The 18572-nt window shown below is 40.7% G+C and overlaps 1 pseudogene and 1 gene segment (V, D, J or C); both read right to left on the bottom strand.

The window, feature by feature from the left end:
- Positions 1-2517: 2517 nt before the first annotated feature.
- LOC118575291 lies at positions 2518-3095 on the bottom strand (annotated as a pseudogene).
- Positions 3096-18062: 14967 nt separating this feature from the next.
- On the bottom strand, positions 18063-18572 carry LOC118575313. The segment is given in 2 exon segments: positions 18063-18394; positions 18497-18572. Coding segments are annotated over 2 exon segments (378 nt in total).

Genomic DNA, 18572 nt, shown 5'->3' with positions numbered 1-18572 from the left:
TGTCACAGTCTCTGAGTTCATGTGTGCATCTGCCATATTGTGTTCTAAAAAAACTGGTTTCCTTGATGTTGTCCACAAATTTTGGTTCTGACAATCATTGTACCCCCTCCTCTTCATAGATCCATGAGCAATGAAGGGAAAAGTGTGAAAATGACAGCCCATTTAGGAATGAACATGCCAAATGTCATTGAATTGTGGGTTTCATGATGATATTCTTAAACATAGCAGGATACTGAAACAGACCTTTTGGAGAGCTGTCTAACCTCTGCTGTCAACTTCAAGTTCTATAACATGATCCTGTCCCTGTAATATGATCTCATCATAAATTAGCAACTTTTAGTTCCCATAAGTTGATTCTTGTGGGACTCACTCCTATACACACTGTGGACCTTAAAATCTGATACAAAACCACTTTTTTATGGACAGAAATTGGTTCATCTGCCTCAGCCCTCCTTCATTAAGCTAACATTGTGGCTCATGTCCACTGTCCCTGAGAAGAACTGTCACCCTGTCTTCCAGTTCATAGTTTACTAAGTTCCTTCAGGGACTCTAGCTATGTACCCTTGAATGAGAATGCCCCCCACCGCACGTGCACACTCTCTCTCTCTCTCTCTCTCTCTCTCTCTCTCTCTCTCTCTCTCTCTCTCTCTCTCTCTCACACACACACACACACACACACACACACACACACACACGCACAGGCTCATAAGTTTGAGTTCTTGACCCTCACTTAGTGGAACTGTTTCAGAATGATGAGAAGGTGTGACCTTGTCAGAGAAAGTTTCTCATTTGGGAAAATTTTTGAGGATTCTAAAGACGCATACTATTTTAGACACTTTTGCTTCCTGGTTATAAATCAAATTGTGAGCCCTCAGCAGCTGCTCCTTCCACCTGTCTTACTTGCCAGCATCCACTCTGAGGCTTGAAGTCGTAAGATTCATTAAATGAATTCTCTTTAATTTGTTTTATCACAGCAATAGAAAACTAAATAAGATAGTTATCACTATTTTGCACAGTGAGGGGAACTATCCAAAAAATAAGGTTGGAATTTCTTTGGCTCTTAGACAAATAAGCCTGCAGCCTGTCAGAGATGAGATTTCACCTTAAAGATCCAGTGTGATCCATGATGGATTCAGATAACAATGGAAAATTGTGTGATTTTGATTCTCTAGGCAGGTAGATTGTAATATTCCAGCTCTGGATGAGGGCAGGGTCTGAAGATGTGTGGATGCAAGAACTGCCACAAGAGAAATCAGACATAGGACTCTTCTTAGTTTCATTTTTAGAAGAGATGGACAGAGAGGAATTACATCTCAGCCTGGCTGTTCTACTCTGACAGGACCCAACTTGGTGGCACCAGTCTTAGCAAGGATATAAGGAGTTGACAAGGGAAGGAGGTGAGCCAGACCCTGGTGGTCCTGAGAATCTTTCAGCCTCACTGACTAACAGCCAGAGTACTTCTTTATTCATACAGAATTTAGCATGCAGGGATATATTCATGATGTTCCAAAATATAGATCACATAAATTTGTTTTGGGACATGTGTTTCACTTCATTTTGCTTGCCTTTTAGTCATCATTAATAAACTATGACAAAACAGAGTTATCATTTCCAATAATTTTACCTCAAGTTTTGACATCATTGATAAAGAGTTATCAGTTTTACTCATTAGCCATATAACCAAAGTTTTAAGAATCTAGAGGAAAATGACAGTCTGTTTTCAAGCTGATAGCTTTTGTAGCTGGAAGACACTAGACCAACACAAAACCTCCTAGCCAACCTAGGCATAATGTCATGTCCCAGTCAGTGTATTATTAACTCTTAATGGTAAGAGTGCCCAAGACATGCCAGGCAGTGGTGGCACACGCCTTTAACCCCAGCACTTGGGAAGCAGAGGCAGGTGGACCATTGTGAGTTCGAGGTCAGCGTGGTTTACAAAGCAAGATCAAGGAAAGGCACAAGGTATACAGAGAAACCCTGTCTCAAAAAAAAAAAAACCAAAAAAAAAATGTCCAAGACAAATCCTCAGGCTAAAGCTGCTGCAATTGTTTTTCAAATTCTGGCATAATATAATGTTAATCCTAGCATTCTCTTGCTCCTTGGTCATATGACACCACAGTGACTTTGTATGCGCTAACTTTTCTAAGAAGGGGAGGTCCTGACATTTCATTTTTTTTTTTTTATCATTGCTCAACTTCTTCTTTGCTCATCAATATAAGTCTCAGTGTAGGGCTGAGGTAACTGAGGTAGGGCTCTGCCTGGAATATGAAAAGACTCAGGAATGTCCATGGATTTCCTTATCATGTAATTCAAGTGACCAAGGTGAGGTACTTTATGTTCTCAAAGCTTTCAGTTGGCATTTTGTTCATGGGATATTGTGCCTCAATTTTTTTAAAAATAATACAAGGAGATCATATAATGTTTTGAGGACATTGGATTCCCTTCAGAACATGCATGCAGAGAGAATTTCAGGGAAACTGTAGGAGGAAGTGCAGCCCAGATACTTGAGGAGAGTGTTTAATCTAGTCTTATCTGCATAGTCAACTGAAGTGAACCTGTTTTCTGTGGGCTGTGCACCCCCTGGTGGCCCAGAGCAGCCTCAGAGTGAGGTTTATGTCTGGATTCACATTGAGGTCCCCTCACTGTGTCCCTTGCACAGTAGTAAGTGGCGGTGTCCTCAGATCTCACACTGCTCATTTGCAAGTACAGTGTGTTCTTGGCATTGTCTCTGGAGATGGTGAATCGTTCCTTCAGGGATGGTGCATAGTTGATTTGACTGCTATCTTTATTAATTTCTCCAACCCACTCCAGCCCCTTCCCTGGAGCCTGTCTGATCCATGCCATCCAGTAGTCACTGAATGTGAATCCAGAGGCTATACAGGAGTGTCTCAGGGATCCTCCAGTCCACCCCCAGACTCCACCAGCTTCATTTCACATCGAACACCTGTGAAAAAGAGAGAATCTTGTCAGTTAACTGCCATAAACACTCACTATGATTCCTGCTCATGTCCACTAAAATATTCAGTATTTCTGTTTCTCCATAAATTACCTTTTAAAAGAGCAACAAGGAAAACCCACATCAGCCACAAATCCATGGTGTGCTCTGTGTTCAGTGCTGATCACTGAGTGGGGAGACCTGGGAATCAAGGGCTGATTGCTGTTGCCTGATCTTCAGGGTCTGTGCTGGCCTGGTTTTCAAGAGAAGAGAAAGGCCTCATTTGCATATCTTCTTGCTATATAACAAGTTTTGTAGCTGGTGCTGAGAGATGGCATGTTCTATTTTCTAAATGTGCTGGTGGAGTCTTGTAATAAAGATAATGGTAGCAAATTTTTATATAAGGTACTAAGTTTTTTTCCTTGGCATACATTTAGTATCACCTATTTCATTTAATATTCAAATTTTACAGTTAATTACAACCCAATTCTTCATGATCTGTTATAAATGGTAGTAGACATTACTTTGTTACATGCTCTGGAGCTCTCCTATTTTACTGTGTGGCCATCAACACTGATGTACTTAGCACTGCCTTAGTCAGCTCCAGTGCTAAGTGTCACTGCCTCATGATTTTGGGAACTCCCTTTCATTTTATTTATTATTATATTTAATTTTCATTTATTTCATATACATTCATACAAATATACATATATATTTCATTTACAAACCAACCACAGTCTCCCCTCCCTCCTCTCTTCCCTTTCTCTCCCCCAGCCTCCCTTCTACCATCACCCACTTCTCCATACAGAAAGGTGCAAACTACCCATGGGAGTCAATAATGCCTGGCATAACAAGTTGAGGCAGGGCTGATCCATTCTCCCTGCATCAAGGCTGGGTAAGTAATCCCTGCATGGGGGATAGGAGAACTCCCTTTCTGGGTTGAGATGTGACATGAATAAATTCCATTATTCGTCTAGGAAAACTTGGGAGGCCTTGTCCAGATTTGTGTTTATATAAGAGTGTGAAACCTTTGTGTTTTTACCTATTTAAGTTCTTGTCTACCTGCACATCTACCTATTTGTTCACTGACATGAAAACAGGACAACTGAACAATAGGTTTTATCTCTTATTTTACTGATTCAATTTGAATGGACTCCAATTTCCAGCATTGTAGATAAACTAGCTGAGCTTTGGAATATCTTTGGAGAACATTGTTGGTCTCACTCTTAAACAAGAAGAGCAAAATAGACCAGACTGCAGGTCAGCTCCTCTAATTCTGCACATGACAGGAACTGAAGAGGAATTTCGGTTTAGAAAATTCAGATACAGAGGATCATGAAACTTTGTAGCATGGAGCGACTGAACCCTATGGAAGGAAAGTCGGCTGGAAGAAAGAGTCAAAGAAAGATTCAGGAAGATTTCATCTATAGATTTTATCACCGTTAGCCTAAGGTCATTTGTGATGCAGCTCAAGAAGGTTGATATGTAACTCCACATCTTAGTAAGAAAAATGGAGAAAGAGAGAAAGAAACGAAGAGGAGAGATGTGAGGGCATAGAGGGAAGACTGGCTGTCAAAGCTGATGCACTTGAAAACCATTATGTAAATGAAAAAACAGGTGCATATGAAAATTTCAGTCACAAGTATCTGAAAAGGAATCAACATTATAATCAGCACCTAACCTCAAACCCAGGGATCTAAGAAGGACACAAACAGGTCACACACACACACACACACACACACACACACACACACACTAATAAAAATATTGAAACTGTAACTGTAACTAATGTAGAAAAGAGAAAACATTAACAATAACCACATCATATATATATTTGTTTTTTTGAGACAGGGTTTCTCTGTGTAGCTTTTCACCTTTCATGGATCTCGCTCTGTAGACCAAGCTGGCCTCAAACTCACAGAGATCCACTGGCTCTGCCTCCTGAGTGCTGGGATTTAAGGTGTGCTTCACCACTGCCTGGCATATATCTTATATTTTATACTATCTAAAGTAAATAGATAAATACATGAGGAAGCATTGATACTTCTGTAATGTATGCAATATCATAGCATATATGAGAGTACTTAAGATAAAATCAGATAGCTTAATATAACTCTGTAAATATCAAGACACAGTGAAATTGATAAATAAGGAATCATTAAGTAGTTGATTAACGGACATGCATTGTAGCAACCTAAACTACAACAATTGTTGGTGGATAAAAGAGGAAAAAGGAGAAAGAAAATGGAAATAATGGGTGCTTTAATTTTTTACAATTTTACATCAGTTAAATTTTCTGGATGATCCTTTGAACAACATGTTGAAGTTATCAAATTAATTGGATGAAAAATATAAAAGTTCAAGTATGTGTTTTTCCAAAAGAAATTTCCTCTAAGTAATAAAAATGAAGAATAAAATATTAGGAAGAAAATTATACACTGAAAATGAAAACCAAAATGAGATTTTATTGTCTATACTGATTTCAGTTAAAGATAATATCATCAGGGGAGATCATTAGCAAGCTCCATGGATTATTTCATATTATACAGACATCTGCTGTGCCAAAGAGCAAAACTTCTTACAACGGTTCTCAGACGGGAAATGAGCCAAACAACCTAAGATCTAGGGGCATCTGCAGTGTGCAGAGGTAATAGGCTTTCAGGCAGAGATCATTTAGGAGGCCATGAATTAGAATATGGCCACAAAACATGAAGATGTACGAGGTGTAGGACTCTCATCTAATGCAATAGAACATTGGGGCAGTAAGCCCACTGCCTGTGGGAGACAGAATGTGAAAGGAACTGGTAAATTTAAATAAAGCCTGCAGTGTATTGAAGATAGAGACAGTGAACCAAATATACATGGCATACTCCATGTGCATTTATTGAGAAGGGAGCACAGGATAATCTTGGGGATTTGTGTGACCAGATGTTTCTCTCACACTTTTGTGTTTTGTTTTGTTTTTTGTTTTTTGTGACAGGGTTTCTCTGTGCAGCTTGGCGCCTTTCCTGGATATCACTCTGTAGACCAGGATGGCCTCAAACTCACAGAGATGTACCTGCCTATGCCTCCCAAATGCTGGGATTAAAAGCATGTGCCACCAGTTCTCAGCTCTCTTACACTTCTTTAAAAATAAAATTATTCAAAATAAATATTATATATAAGAAGATATTCTTGTATACCATGAAACTGATTTCTAGAAAAGATATTGGAAACAATGTTAGTAACACTTATATTTTTGTTTTTTGTTTTGTTTTTGTTTTTTATTATATTTTTGTTTTAATTTTGCACATCAGCCATGGGTTCCCCTGTCCTTCCCCTCCTGCCCCCACCCCCACCTTCCCCTCAGCCCCTCACCTCCATTCCCATTTCCTCCAGGGCCAAAATTCCCCTGGGGATTCAGCTCAAGCTGGTAGATTCAGTACAGGCAGGTCCAGTCCCCTCCTTCCATGCTAAGCAAAGTGTCCCTGCATAAGCGCAAGGTTCCAAACAGCCAGCTCATGCACTAAGGACTGATCCAGGTCCCACTGCCTGGATGCCTCCCATACAGTTCAAGCTAGTCAATTGTCTCACTTATCCAGAGGGCCTGAATTAGCTGGGGGCTCCACAGCTTTTGGTTCATAATTCATGTGTTTTCATTAGTTTGGCTATTTCTCTCTGTGCTTTTTCCAATCTTGGTCTCAACAATTCACACTCTTATAGTCCCTCCTCTTGCTCAACAATTGGACTCCTGGAGCTCCACCTGGGGTCTTGCTAAGGATCTCTGCATCCACTTCCATCATGTGGCTTAAAGCCCTATCAATGAGAGGGAAAACATGCCTAGATATCTGGTACTGGAAACCTACCCTATAACCAGTGTTTATCAAGTCATAGTTCTTTGAGGGAGAACTTATAACTGCCAATTTCCTAAGTAGCATAATGTCTAACTACATTATAAATATTTGTCCTTATACTCATTGACAATTGTAGTTATCTCCACTCATCAGCAAAATTTTATACTCTATTCTATTCCATACACTCTATTCTGCTTCTGCCTCCACTGAATCTACCAGGTTGAGCTGAATACCCAGAGGAGTCCTTGCCCTGGAGGAGATAGGAATGGAGGGTGGGTTAGGGGGGAAGTAGGCGGGCGGGAGGAGGGAGGACAGGGGAATCTGTGGCTGATATGTAAAGTTGGATTAAATTATAAAATTTAAAAATTTACTCAAGTATGGGAAACAAATTTGTGTTTTAAAAAATTAATGTAACAAAATGAAGAAGTCTAAATTCCTATTTCTCAATATATGAGACACCTGAGTACGTGAATGAGTAGGACTCTGATTTTTGTTCCTTCTCTTGGGACTCTTTTCCTTTAGTTGATTTGCCTTGTCCAACTTCACTGTGATAGATTTTGTTATACCTGATGGTATTTTATTTCATTATGTCTTGTTAACAACAAACTAATGCATCACTGGAAGGTAAGATCACAAACTATGATACTTTTTAAAGAAATATTTGAAGAATATGTATGGCATTTGGCCCAGGTTTTTTATGGATTAAAACTCCTAAACCAAAGGATCCAGAAAGGAAATTAACAGTATTACATCAAAACCAAAAGTTTCTGCATAACAAATTAAATTAACCAAGTATACAGGCAACCCAAAATTGAGAGAATATATTTAGAGAGCAAAACCTGATAATGAGTTAGAATCGGGAATATACTAGTAGTTAGTAGTAAATAGGCAGGGAATAAACAGGCCATAGACCAAAGAAGTAGATGAGTATTAGAAGGAGGCAGAAAGAGTCCCATAGAGGAATTAGAAGTGTTCTGCATCACATATAATCAGAAATATGAGAGAAAATCCTGCTGAAGTGTCTCAATTTTTACATGGATATCACCCAAAGATCTGAATGAAAAAATAGCTGGTACAGATGTGGAGGACATGTAACCTCATTCATTTTGGACAAATGTAAATTCATCCAACCATTAGTAGAGACAGAATGGGAGACTGCAAATGTATACGGCAGAAATGCCTTAAGGAGTTGTCAGAATCCCACATAGAATAAGTTGTGAATCTCATGACAGAAAATTGTCCTATATTTCATGAGCTTCTTTGGCATCTGAACAGAATAATTTCTATACTCACCAGCAATTTTATGCATTTTATTCTTGTGAATTGCCACATATTACTAAAAGCTTATATCCAAGAGTACTCACTTTCATGATAACACAGGGTCCTACAAATTTAATGTGAATATGATCCCAAGGAAGCTATTAGATAGAAAGGAAGCCTCAAGAAATGAAAAGCATGTCAATTATGCTTATTTGTTTTGTGGCTGTGCCTCCAGACCCCTGAGCAAGACCACCACAGAGCCAATATCCAATGGAAAACTCACGGGGTGTTATTGATAACGAGCAAGTCAGGGCTTGGTCCATGTCCAACACACTGGCTAGTCAAGTGAGGGAGGACAGCCCTGAGCTCTCAAGGTGAGGGGTTTTTAAAGGGAAAAACTGCAAGGAGGGTGGTACAAGCCTTGGCATCGTATTTTTGGGTGAGGGGTTATAACCTTCAAATTTTGGTTGGGAGTTACAGTTGTCATTTGGGGGCAGACCTAGACAAGTCCCAGGCTTTGTCGTTGAGCCTCCATGTGGCCAGGCTGGCCTTGCACCTACTGACTGTGGGGGCTGACTCAGTGGCCCAGGCTCTGTCCTTGAGCTGCCATGGAGACTGGCTGGTCTCACACGTTCACATTGACCCATGCATATAGCTCTAAGTTGGTGAAAGGTCCCAGACAGTAAACAACTGGATGAATAGTCAGAGTACGTGCAGAAAGGGAGCTACTGCAAGGACTATGTCTTTTGTTCACCATCCTCCTAGAAACTGCTTGCTTAAGTGTCAGGAAACTGAAATTGAGGCCTGGTCTCAGAGAGAAGACTGAGCAGCCTGTTATGGTTTCTGCTTGGTTCTTTAACTGTCCATTGTTGGCTTGACCTAGAACCCCATGTTTACTGAGAGACCACATAATGTTCCTGCGCATCCTTCAGGTAAGTTTACATCCAAGATCACAATGACATCTCATCACTCTCCAGACTACACAGAAATAGGACAATGTTTCCTTATATCTCAGACTGTATATAGGCACTGCTGTATGGATTGTCTCTTGAGATGGCAAGTCTCCCTTTAAAAGAGGAAACATCTTCTGCAATAGAACCACTATCTTTGTTTCTAATAAAACCAAACCACTAAGATCCTTCCCTGGTCTACAGGACACACTTCATTTAGTAATCACTGAAGGTGACTCCAGGGATGGCACAATAGCCTCTTATTGATCTCTGGGGCTTTGCTGAGATTCCCCATGATTCTACAATCCACCTCACACAACACACCTAAAAATACAGAGACTTCTGGTCAGGAAACTATCACACTTGTCTACTAGGCCTCTTTGATATCCACTGTTGGGGATGATCACTCAATGGAGAACCTGGGAGTCTAAGGCTGGGGTTTTCTGCCAGAACCACAGGGTAAAGGCTGGATTGTTTCCATGAGCACAGTGAAAAGTTTGCTTGACAAAATGGTCCTTCAGGTTCCTGCTTCGCAGAGGAAACTGCCAGACATTCTACAAGACATTGAGAGAAGTGACTGAGAGACTCTAGCCTTATGGGCTGAAGACAAATGACCCAACATTACAAAGAAACATTAGGTGACTATCCAGGCTGCCAGCTGTCTCTGTCTACTCTTGCAAGACTCCCGAAAAATGCTTGCATCCTTCTCCCGGTTCTCAGGTAATATTATATCCTTCTGAGGTCTTTGATGTGGTTGAAGGCTAGATAGTTATAATTTCCTCAGTTATGATAAAAGATAAGTTAGATATAAAACCTTAGACTCACAAATATAAGATAGATAGGCATCTTCTTTAATATTGTAACTGTAATTCTTGCTTGATAATTGTTTTGTTATATGTAATTGTACTATGTAAAAGTTAAAACCTTCCTTAAAAACAAAAGAAAATGGGAACAGTTGTGAATATTGCTCTTTGTAAATAAAGTTCTGATTGACCAGTGGCCAGGCAAGAAGTATAGGCGGGAGAAGAGAGAAGAGAATCCTGGGAAGTAGAAGGCTGGAGAGAGACACAGCCAGCCCCCACCATGAAAAGCAACATGTAAAGACACTGGTAAGCCACAAGCCATGTGGCAAAGTATAGATTAATATAAATGGGCTAAATATAAGAGTAAGAGCTAGACAATGGTAGGCCTGAGCTGATGGCCAAGCAGTTTAAATAATATGAATGTCTGTGTGTTTATTTTATAAGTGGGTTGTTGGACTAATGTGGCTTGGTGGCACCTGGAGAGAAGCTCTCCAACTACATGCACTGCTGATAAAATCTGGCAAGTAGAAATCTGAAGAGCATAGTAGCCAGAATTAAATGTTTGCCTTGTGGAAGTTTCATTAACATTTATTGTATTAAAGAACATAAAGCATTTAGCCATACTTTGAGTACTGGCATATTCCTATTTTTTATACATAAGAATAAGAATAAAATTTATGAAATTAGTATGGATAATTCTCAAAATTTGAAAATTGATCATTATATAACCCCAGTTTACTTCTTGACATATACACAAAAGACAAAATGTTGTACTACAAAGAAAGTTACTCAGTCATGTTCATTGCCCATCTAGGCACAAAAGCTAATAAATGAAACAAGCTACATATACTTTGAAGAATGGACAATGAAAATGTGGTACATATAAACAATTGAATTCTGTTAATGTGTGAATAAACATAAAACAATAAAAATATATAGGTAAGAAGATGGTGTACTAGCTGGTTTTGTGTGTCAACTTGAAGCAAGCAAATGTTGTCAGAAAAGAAGGAGCCTTTGTTGAGGATATGCCTCCCTGAGGTCCAGCTGTAAAGCATTTTCTCACCTAGTGACCAATGGGGGAGGGCCCAGACCATGGTGAGTGGTGCCATCCCTCCACTTGCAGTCCTGGGTTCTATCAGACTGAGCAAATGAGGGGAAGCAAGCCAGTAAACTGCACCTCTTCATGCCTTCTACATCAACTCCTGCCTCCAGGATCCTGCCCTGTTTGAGTCCATGTCCTGACTTCCTTAAATAATGAAGACCAATTTGAGAGTGTAAGCCAAATAATTCATTTTCTCCCCAACTTGCTGTTTGGTCATGGTGGTTCTTCACAGTGACCCAAACCTCAAGAAAGACTGAATTAGAAATGATTATACTTAATGAGGTAACCTACATGCATAAATACAAACACATATTCTTTCTAATTGTGGATTTAGAGATTCCATCTCCAGATCTTTAGATTTCAGTAAATAACATGGAGTAAACATGCAAGACAGGTAAACAGAAATTAACGTTTTTATTCCTTGTCTTCCAGAACTTGATATTAAATTTTAATTGTTTAAGACACCACACTCTGTGGACAAAGGACTTGGAGTAATCAATTTGGCACAGACCTGGAAGCCTCCTGCCCAAAGATGAGCTCTCCTAGCACTGGATGGTGCGGTACAAACTGCAAAGTACCTGTCAGAGTGGTTTATAGAGTCAGTGAGAATCCATTTAGAAATTAGTTTTTCTGTTTGGTTATCCATTTGAGATATCTTTTAGGTTAGGGATGGTAGCTTGTATCCATGTCTAGCACTGGTTCAGGCCTGGGATCCCATCTGGATTCTATGTGTGCATAACATTTCATAATGTAACTGGTAACCACATTCTTCCAAATTAAAGACTGAAAAGGAGATAATTCCTTTAGAACTCAATGAGATTACATTGTATCTAAAAAAAAACATAAGAAAATGAAAATTGTGATTTCTTTCTTTAAACACCACACAATAGTTCACATATATTTTTGTGAAACACTATAATTTTTGTATCACTATTGTGGGTGACTATGCCAAGTTTCCTCTCAATGTCTTGGTGTCTGAGGGAAATTAATTGTGTGCTTTTTTGGCAGGAGGAAAATAACAATTTGTAATTTGAAATAAAATTTACAGCAGCATATCTCTCTTTGTCTCTGGGATTCCCTGATGAGTTATTTAGACACTCAAATATAACTGTGGAGATTTGTCCTGCATGCAACATAAGGATTAAAGACATGTGCCACCAATCCTGGCTCTGTTCCCAGTATGGCCTTGCACTCATAGACATCCCAATGGATCTCTGCCTCCTGAATGCTAGGATGAAAAGTGTGTGATACCATTGCTGGACTTCTATGTTTACCATAGTGGCTGGCTTTTTCCTCTGATCATTGGATAATTTTTATTGGGGTACACAGATAAAATATCACCACACCTTTGAGCCTGCCCACACATTTCCAATCATCCTCAGCTGCTGTGGGGTGTTCTGTATGTCAAATGTGTTGCTCTGATTGGTTAAAATAAATAAAGTGCTGATTGGCCAGTAGCAAACAGGAAGGATAGGGTAGGCTGGACAAGGAAGAGGAAAATGTTGGGAACAGGAAGGCTGAGGAGAGAGATACTGTCAGCCACGGCCATGACAAGATGTAAGGTACTGGTAAGCCATGAGCCACATGGCAAAATATAGATTAATAGAAATGGACTAAATATAAGAATAAGAGCTAGACAATGGTAGGCCTGAGCTAATGGCCAAGCAGTTTAAATAATATAAATGTCTGTATGATTATTTTATACATGGGTTGTAGGACCACAGGGGCTTGGTGGCACCTGGAGAGAAGCTCTCCAACTACACTCAGCCCCACTATTTCCCATGCTTCTACTAGGTTACCCCTTAAGCCCATTGAAAGTGCTCAATTGCTGCTCTTCTAATCCAAAGTATCAAAGTCCACATTCCTACAAGAAAAAGCATGGTCAGGCCTAATATAGCAATATCCTTCTTCTCATACCAACTTCTGTCTTAGTTAGGGTTTATTGTTGTGAGTAGACATCATGACCATGACAACTCTTATAAAATAAAACGTTTAATTGGTGTTTTCTTACAGTTCCAGAAGTTTATTCTTATCATCATGGCAGGAAACATGGCAAAAATTATGCAGGATTAGGACCATGAGTTCTATATCTTAAGAAACATCAAGAAGGAATTGGATATAGACCCTCACACACACCCCCTTGTGATACACTATTTCCCACATAGTCACATCTACTGTGACAGGCCATAATTCCTATAATGCCACTCCCTATGAGCCTATGGGGAACATTTTATTCAATCTATCATAACCAACTTGTAGGAAATATACTTATGTGACAGTACTTTATGATAATAAATATCACTTGCATTCCAAGAGACTGAAACCTTTGCCAGACCACACAACCAGGATGATTAATATACTTTCAGGTCATTTACAAATTAAGACTGCTTTCTTACTGTCTACTCACTCCTTTTTTTTAACTTGCCTTTATGAGAATACTGTAATAACCAATCTTACTTGTCTTGATTTACCATGCAATCAGCTTTTCCACCTAAGATAATGTACAGCTCTAATTTTAAGTTACATGTTTTTCCATGCTCTTGACTCAAGACTAATTCATGTGAGTTTGTATGAATGTGGGATAATCATTTGCTGAAAACAGGAAAGACAGTTTTGAATACATCTTATAAAACGAACACCCAGATTAGTTGAAGAACTAGAAATTTTAATCTAGGACAAAATTTTATGGGAGTGAAATGCATTTGACTGATGATCCTGCTATTTACATAAAAATAAATGTATCTATACCTTGATATGCAGTATATTTTCAAGGATTAACATTTACCTGCAAGTCACAAGTATGTACACACAGTAACTCAAATATAATCTTTTGGCTGATGGTCTGTTAAACTATTCCCCAGGTTCCTTCCACTGAGCTTATTTGTAGCAAAAACATCAAAATATCTGAAAATCTTTAGCTCCATAGCATGCCTAGAAGTAAGAGGAAGTCCAGCTTGGGACATTAGATACATAGAAAGAGGAGAGTTGCTGAGGACACAGCAGCATCTTCCAAAGGAAACAACCCAGTTTTGCAAAGGCAATGCCATCATTATCAGCACAGATGCTCCCTCTTGAGAAATATGATTCCTCAGATAACTGACCTGATATCTCACATAGTAGGGAAAAGGTAAGCAGCACAACATTTCTTAAATTACAATGTAGAAACATGGGGAATAATAACAAAAAATAACAAAATAGAACAATAGAGAGAAGACTGAAAAAAGAGAAATAATTAAGAGTCAGGATTTTGCAAATTATCACATTAAGAACAGACTTCTCTGGTGGCAAAAACTAAACTTGTTACTTGGACATTTGAAAGTGAAAGAAATGCATAATTTACAACATATCAAGATATGTTTTTGCAATGTAATAATGTCACTTGAACCTGAAAGCTAGAAAGAAAGAAATACTTTTTAAGATTGTAACTAGAAATGTTCAGTGATGTTGAAAGAAGCCCCAGACCCAAGTCCTGACCCTACTCCCTCACCTGGCAAGAGAGTACCAGATTAGTCTCCAGAAACTACTGTGTTCCAATCTCATACCTCATGGAGTGGGTGTGGAGGCAGCTGCCCAAAGTAAGGCATCAGAGCCCAGAGCAGCAGAGGAAACTGAGGTAGTTCTATGACCCCTCACTTCCCTATGTTCTCTCCACAGGTGTGCAAGCACAGATCCAGCTGGTACAGTCTGGATCTGAACAGAAGCAGCATGGACAGTCAGTGAAGATCTCCGCACTGCAGGTCTGAGGCACACACTAGGAACCCGCCTTAGTAGCTCAAACCACCAGGCTGCTGCTAGCTTGAGAGAGACAACTAGGAAGCTGTTTTTAGCTCTGTTTTAGGAAATTTTTTCTCAGGTTTTAGGGGGAAACTCTTGCCAACATGTTGGGCACCATTAGTAGTTAGTTTTCCTGCCTGGCCCACAGTCTTAGCTTAGGCCCATGTATGGTGGTACACACCTTTGATCCCAGCTCTCACAAGGCAAGAAAGGGGTTATGGTATCTCCCTCTGTGACTGAGAAAGCAACCAAGTCTAGGCATATATCACTTGTCACTACATGGAGGCCCAGGGAAGGCATTGTGTGAAGCTGTGAAGCCAAAACTTGAATTACCTTGGAGACCCAAGATGTTGGAGAGGCCAGAGTTGTGGTATACCTGCTGAGGAGAGCTGCTAAAAGGGATTGGAACCAACTTAAAAATAAAGAAATGTTTACATTTAATAAAGCTGAAAGGAGTTGGAGATCTGAAGAGAGTTTTGAGATCAGACATGGAGATGCAGAGTTTAGAGTTTGCCTAGTTGATTATCAAGCTTGTTTCAGCCCAGAATTTCCTCACTATGCTCCTTCCCCTCTCTTTTGTAATGGTAATGTGTATTCTGTGCCAATGAATGTGGGAAGTATGTGTTCTACTTTTTAATTTGATTTTATAGGGGGTATGGCAGTTTGAATGTATTTGGATTCCATAGTCTCATAGGGAGTGACACTATTAGGAGGCGGGGCCTTGTTGGAGTGGGCATGGTCTTCATGGAGGAAGTGTGCCACTATGGAAGTGGGCTTGAGCTCTCATAAGTACTTAAGATACCTCCAAGTGTTCAGTCCAGTCCCTGTTGCTTTTTGATGAAGATGTAGCCAGCACAATGTCTGCCTGCATACCCTCATATTCCTTACCATGATGATAATGGACTGAACCTCTGAACTTGAAGCAAGATACCACAATTAATTTTTGTAAGAGATATCATTGTAATGGTGTCTCTTCACAGCAATAGAAACCTAGCTAAGACAGGGGGATGCATTTAAGACATGGCCATGAATCTCTCAAGAGATTTGGACTTTTTTTTATTATGTTTGTGTTTTAATTTTACAAATCAGCCATGGGTTCCCTTATCCTCCCCCTTCCCACACCCACCCCCACTTTCCCCCCATCCTCTCCCCTCCATTCCCATCTCCTCCAGAGCCAAGACTCCCCTGGGGATTCATTTAAACCTGGTGGATTCAGTATAGGCAGGTCCAGTCCCCTCATCCAGGCTGAGCAAAGTGTCCCTGTGTAAGTCCAAGGTTCCAAACAGCCAGCTCATGCACTAAGGACAGATCCCTGTCCCACAGCCTGGATGCCTCCCAGTAGTTCAAGCTATTCAGTTGTCTCACTTATCCATAGAGCCTGCTCCAGCTGGGGGCTCTACAGCCATTGGTTCATAATTCATGTGCTTCCATTCATTTGGCTATTTGTCCCTGTGATTTTTCCAATCTTGGTCTCAATAATTCACACTCTTTCAGTCCCTCCTCTTTCTCAACAATTGGACTCCTGGAGCTCCACCTGGGGCCTGGCTGAGGATCTCTGCATCCACCTCCATCAGTTATTGGATGAGAGTTACAGCATGATTGTTAGGGTGTTTGGCCCTCTGATCACCAGACTAGGTCAGATTAGGCTTTCTCTCGACCATTGCCAGCAGTCTACAGAGGATGTATTGCAGATTCTGAGGACCTCTCCAGCACTCTGCCTATTTCTGTTCTCATGTGGTCTTCATTTATCATGGTCTGTTATTCCTTGTTCTCCCTTTCTATTCTTGATCCAGCTGGGATCTCCTGCTCCCCTAAGCTCTCTTTCCCTCAAATCTTTCCCTTCATTACTCCCACGGTCGTCCAGGTTGTTCATGTAGATCTCATCCATTTTTCTGTCATTGAGTGATCCCTGTGTCTTTCCTAGGGTCCCGTTTTCTAGGTAGCCTCCCTGGAGTTGTGTAGCAGTCTAGTCATCTTTTTTTGTTTTACATCTAGTATCCTACTATGAGTGAGTACATACCATGTTTGTCCTTCTGAGTCTGGGTTACCTCACTCAGGATGATTTTTTCTAGATTCATCCATTTGCCTGCAAACCTCACGATGTCATTGTTTTTCTCTGCTGAGTAGTACTCCATTGTGTATATGTACCACATTTTTTTTTATCCATTCTTCAGTTGAAGATCATCCAGGTTGTTTCCAGGTTCTGTCTATTACAAACTATGCTGATATGAACATAGCCCTTGTGGTATGATTGAGCATTCCTTGGGTACATGCCCAAGAGTGCTACAGCTGGTTCTTGGGGGAGATGGATTCCCAATTTTCTAAGGAAGCACCATATTGATTTCCAAAGTGGCTGTACAAGCTTGCATTCCCACCAGCAGTGGAGGAGAGTTCCCCTCTAGCCAAAAAGAAATTTGCATCCACATTACAGTCTCTCATGTTCAGCCATTCTGTACAGTTTCCACTTTTATTGCAGAGACTTCTTGGTAGCTCCAGCATTGTAAGTACCAAACAACATTCTTTTTATTTTTTAAATTTAATTTAATATTACATATCAGCCACAGATTCCCCTATCCTACCTCCTCCCGCACCCCCACTCCCCCCCAACACACCCAATTGCCATCTCCTCCAGGGCAAGACTCCCCTGGGGATTCAGCTCAAACTGGTAGATTCAGTCCAGGCAGGTCCAGTCCCCTTCCTTCCAGGCTGAGGACAGTGTCCCTGCATATGCCCCAAGTTCCAAACAGCAAGTTCATGCAGTTCAGTCCCACTGGCTGCATGCCTCCCAAACAGTTCAAGCTAATCTCACTTATGCAGAGGGCCTGATCCAGTTGGGGGCTCCTCAGCTATTGGTTCATAGTTCATGTGTTTCCATTAGTTTGGCAATTTGTCCCTGTGCTTTTTCCAGTCTTGGTCTGAACAATTCTCACTCATACAATCCCCCCTCTTTCTCGCCTTTTGGACTCCTGGAGCTCCATCTGGGGCCTGGCCAGATCTCTTTATCTGCTACATGAGCCACCTGACGTGTGGGGGTAAAGAGAGCTTAGGGGAGCAGGAGATCCCAGCTGGATCAAGAACAGAGAGGGAGAACAAGAAATAATAGACCATGATAAATGAAGACCACATGGGAATAGGAAGAAGCAAAGTGCTAGAGAGGTCCCCAGAAATCCAAAAAGATACCTCTACATTAGACTACTGGCAATGGTCAAGAGAAAGCATGAACTGACCTACTCTGGTGATCAGATAACCAAACACTCTAACGGTCATGCTAGAAATTTCATCCAAACAACATTCTTGATGAAAATTTGTACAGAGAGTAACGTGCACCCTGCCTTTTTCTCTGGCCCTGAGCGCCCCCTGTTGGTGATGAGCGCCCCAGCAAGGAGGTTTGTGTCTGGGTTCAAACTAAGGTCCTGGCACTGTGTGTCTTGTACAGTAGTAAGTGGCTGTGTCCTCAGCTTTCAGGCTGTTCATTTGCAGGTAGAGGGTGTTTTTGGAATCATCTCTGGAGATAGTGAACCGGCCCTTCACAGATGCACTGTACTCTGTTGTGTAACTATTAGCTTTGTTTCTAATAAAACCAACCCACTCCAGCCCCTTCCCAGGAGACTGGCGGACCCAGCTCATGTAGAAATCACTAAAGGTGAATCCAGAGGCTGCACAGGAGAGTTTCAGGGAACCCCCAGGCTGTGCCAAGCCTCCTCCAGACTCTATGAGCTGCACTTCACACTGGATACCTGGAAGAGTAGATAATTCAGGTCAGAAAAGTGTTACACACACCCACCACACCTCTTACTCATGCCCCCACACACTCAGCATCTCTTGTTCCCATTAATGACCTTTTAAAAGGGTTACAAGGAAAATCAAGCTCAGCCACAACTTCATGATGAGAGGGCAGTGTTCAGTGCTGGTCAC

Source organism: Onychomys torridus, unplaced genomic scaffold (genome assembly GCF_903995425.1).
Source record: "Onychomys torridus unplaced genomic scaffold, mOncTor1.1, whole genome shotgun sequence".
In the NCBI taxonomy this organism is placed as follows: Eukaryota; Metazoa; Chordata; class Mammalia; order Rodentia; family Cricetidae; genus Onychomys; species Onychomys torridus.
This window is presented reverse-complemented; position numbering and strand designations above follow the sequence as displayed.